General features: G+C 37.0%; 1 protein-coding gene across 1 annotated transcript; it reads left to right on the top strand.

Moving 5' to 3' along the window:
- The first annotated feature begins 396 nt into the window (after window positions 1-396).
- On the top strand, window positions 397-1,335 carry LOC106986275 (olfactory receptor 1052-like). Its single transcript, XM_015084443.2, has one exon. The coding sequence runs from the start codon at window positions 397-399 to the stop codon at window positions 1,333-1,335; it is 939 nt and encodes a 312-aa protein (XP_014939929.1).
- Window positions 1,336-2,278: the final 943 nt, after the last annotated feature.

Genomic DNA, 2,278 nt, shown 5'->3' with positions numbered 1-2,278 from the left:
GTGTGTAGCCCATGTAAGCAGAGGACTTGTGTATGCCCTAGAATGAGTCAGAGGTTTGATATGAAGCATAGTCGTGTTTGACTGTCGGTTCTACCAATTAATAATTTCTTGTCAGAGAGTTTCTGTTTTGTAATATTTATGATGTGGAAACTGAGAAGCAGGGAATAAAATAATCTCCAGTTCCCAAAATTTAAGACACAGTAGATGAATTGTCCGGTACTTATATAGTCCACTGCTGAAGTTAATTTCTTTCTTTCAACCAACTATAGGGTAGACATAAATGTTCCAATGCTATTATGGATCCTGGATCATGGAGGAAATGATATACATATATCTTTTTTCATCTGAGTGATATCACCTTGCTCTGCGACTGAAAAGCTATATGAACCTGAATGCATGGCAGGTTGGAACCAGACAGGGGTGAAGGAATTCCTTCTGGTAGGTTTAACTGAAAACCCTAATTTGCAGATCCCTCTCTTTTTCCTTTTCTCCCTCATTTATTCCATCACTCTGGCAGGTAATTGGGGGATGATTATTTTGATCTGGTTAAATACCCAACTTCATACTCCAATGTACTTTTTCCTTAGCAACCTCTCTTTTTGTGATATCTGCTACTCTACTGTCTTTGCTCCAAAGATGTTGGTCAATTTTCTATCAAAACACAAAGCTAGCACATTTTCTGGTTGTGTTCTACAGAGTTTCTTTTTTGCAGTTTATGTAACCACAGAGGGCATCCTTCTGTCTATGATGGCTTATGACCGCTATGTGGCAATAGCTAATCCCTTGTCGTATACACTCATAATGACCCAAAAGGTTTGTATTCATATGGTCCTTGCGTCATACTTGGGTGGGCTCATTAATTCGTTGACACACACAATAGGTTTGCTCAAGCTAGATTTCTGTGGTCCTAACATCGTGAATCATTATTTCTGTGACATTCCCCCTCTTCTGAGACTCTCTTGCTCTGATGCCCATAACAATGAGATGCTACTTTTAGTTTTCTCTGGGATCATTGCAATGTTCACTTTCACTATCATCATGGTCTCTTATACGTGCATCATCATTGCCATCCAGAGAATCCGCTCAGCTGAGGGGAGGCACAAAGCCTTCTCCACTTGTGCCTCTCACCTCACTGCTGTGACCTTATTCTATGGGTCTGTAACCTTTAGTTACATCCAGCCAAGTTCTCAGTATTCCCTGGAACAGGAGAAAGTCTCTGCTGTGTTTTATACATTGGTTATCCCCATGCTGAACCCACTGATTTATAGCTTACGCAATAAGGATGTAAAAGAGGCAGCAAAAAGGTCAATGTGGTGGAAGAGAACCCCCACCTGACACAACCTTGGTGGTGGCTTTGTTGACCTAACATTAAATTGATAGCCTTTCCTGAAAATTGTATCACAGACACAAATGCCAACAAAACTATAATCAAGATAGTCTTATGAAACTGAAGACTAAGTGTTGAGTTTGATGTGAGTGTTGAGTATTGAGAATTAATGGAAAATTACTGGAAAATCACTCTATTTGACCATTCATTGTTTTGTGGCTTAACAGTTCCTTTCTCTCAAGAGCTAATACATTTTTTTTTCTGAGAAATTCTGATGCTAAACTGTGAAAGAACTCAGCATGGATTTAAAAGAGTCTGACATTGGTTCAAATGAAAAGAACATTCCAATACTCCAACAAATGCACTCTTATCTGAGAGGAAGAATGAAATAGTCCCTTGGCTTGATTATCTTGGAATCAGATCTTTTTGGTTGTTGTTCTAAAAATGCTGCCTTTGAAGTAAGGACATATATCTCCACTTCTGTATTTAAGTTACATATTTTAGTGATATCTTAGAAGAGTGGTTATAGAAGAAATGACATTCATTAGTTATAGTTTATTCATTCAACACACTTCTGTTGAATCCCTTTACTTGTACCAAGTATGCTGTGAGATCCAAACACAAAAAGATTCAGGATACGGAGCAAAAGGTGTTAGAGGAATGGGTAATAGAGGAATATAATAAAAGAGTCTCCAAAGTGTTGTGTGAAGATGAATGCATTACCTAATATTGGATCGCAAACATTTGGAGAGCATGACTATGTACTGGATAATATAAAATAATATTATGTCATTACTATTATAAGCATAAATATAAATATAAATATAAATATAAATATATGTATATACACTCATACTTATGTACATACAGTAAGTAGAAATTGAGAAAGTAATAAAACAAATGTAGCAATTGCAGTTAGGATCTACTGGTAAAGAACACAGGAGAGATCAT

This window comes from Acinonyx jubatus, chromosome D1 (assembly GCF_027475565.1).
Source record: "Acinonyx jubatus isolate Ajub_Pintada_27869175 chromosome D1, VMU_Ajub_asm_v1.0, whole genome shotgun sequence".
Taxonomy (NCBI): domain Eukaryota; kingdom Metazoa; phylum Chordata; class Mammalia; order Carnivora; family Felidae; genus Acinonyx; species Acinonyx jubatus.
The sequence above is the reverse complement of the archived record's forward strand: the minus strand, read 5'-3'. Positions and strand labels throughout refer to the sequence as shown.

What these genes read in the sequence shown, in the direction of transcription:
- LOC106986275 (XM_015084443.2), top strand. Translation starts at nt 397, where the DNA reads ATGGCAGGTTGGAACCAGACAGGGGTGAAGGAATTCCTTCTGGTAGGT.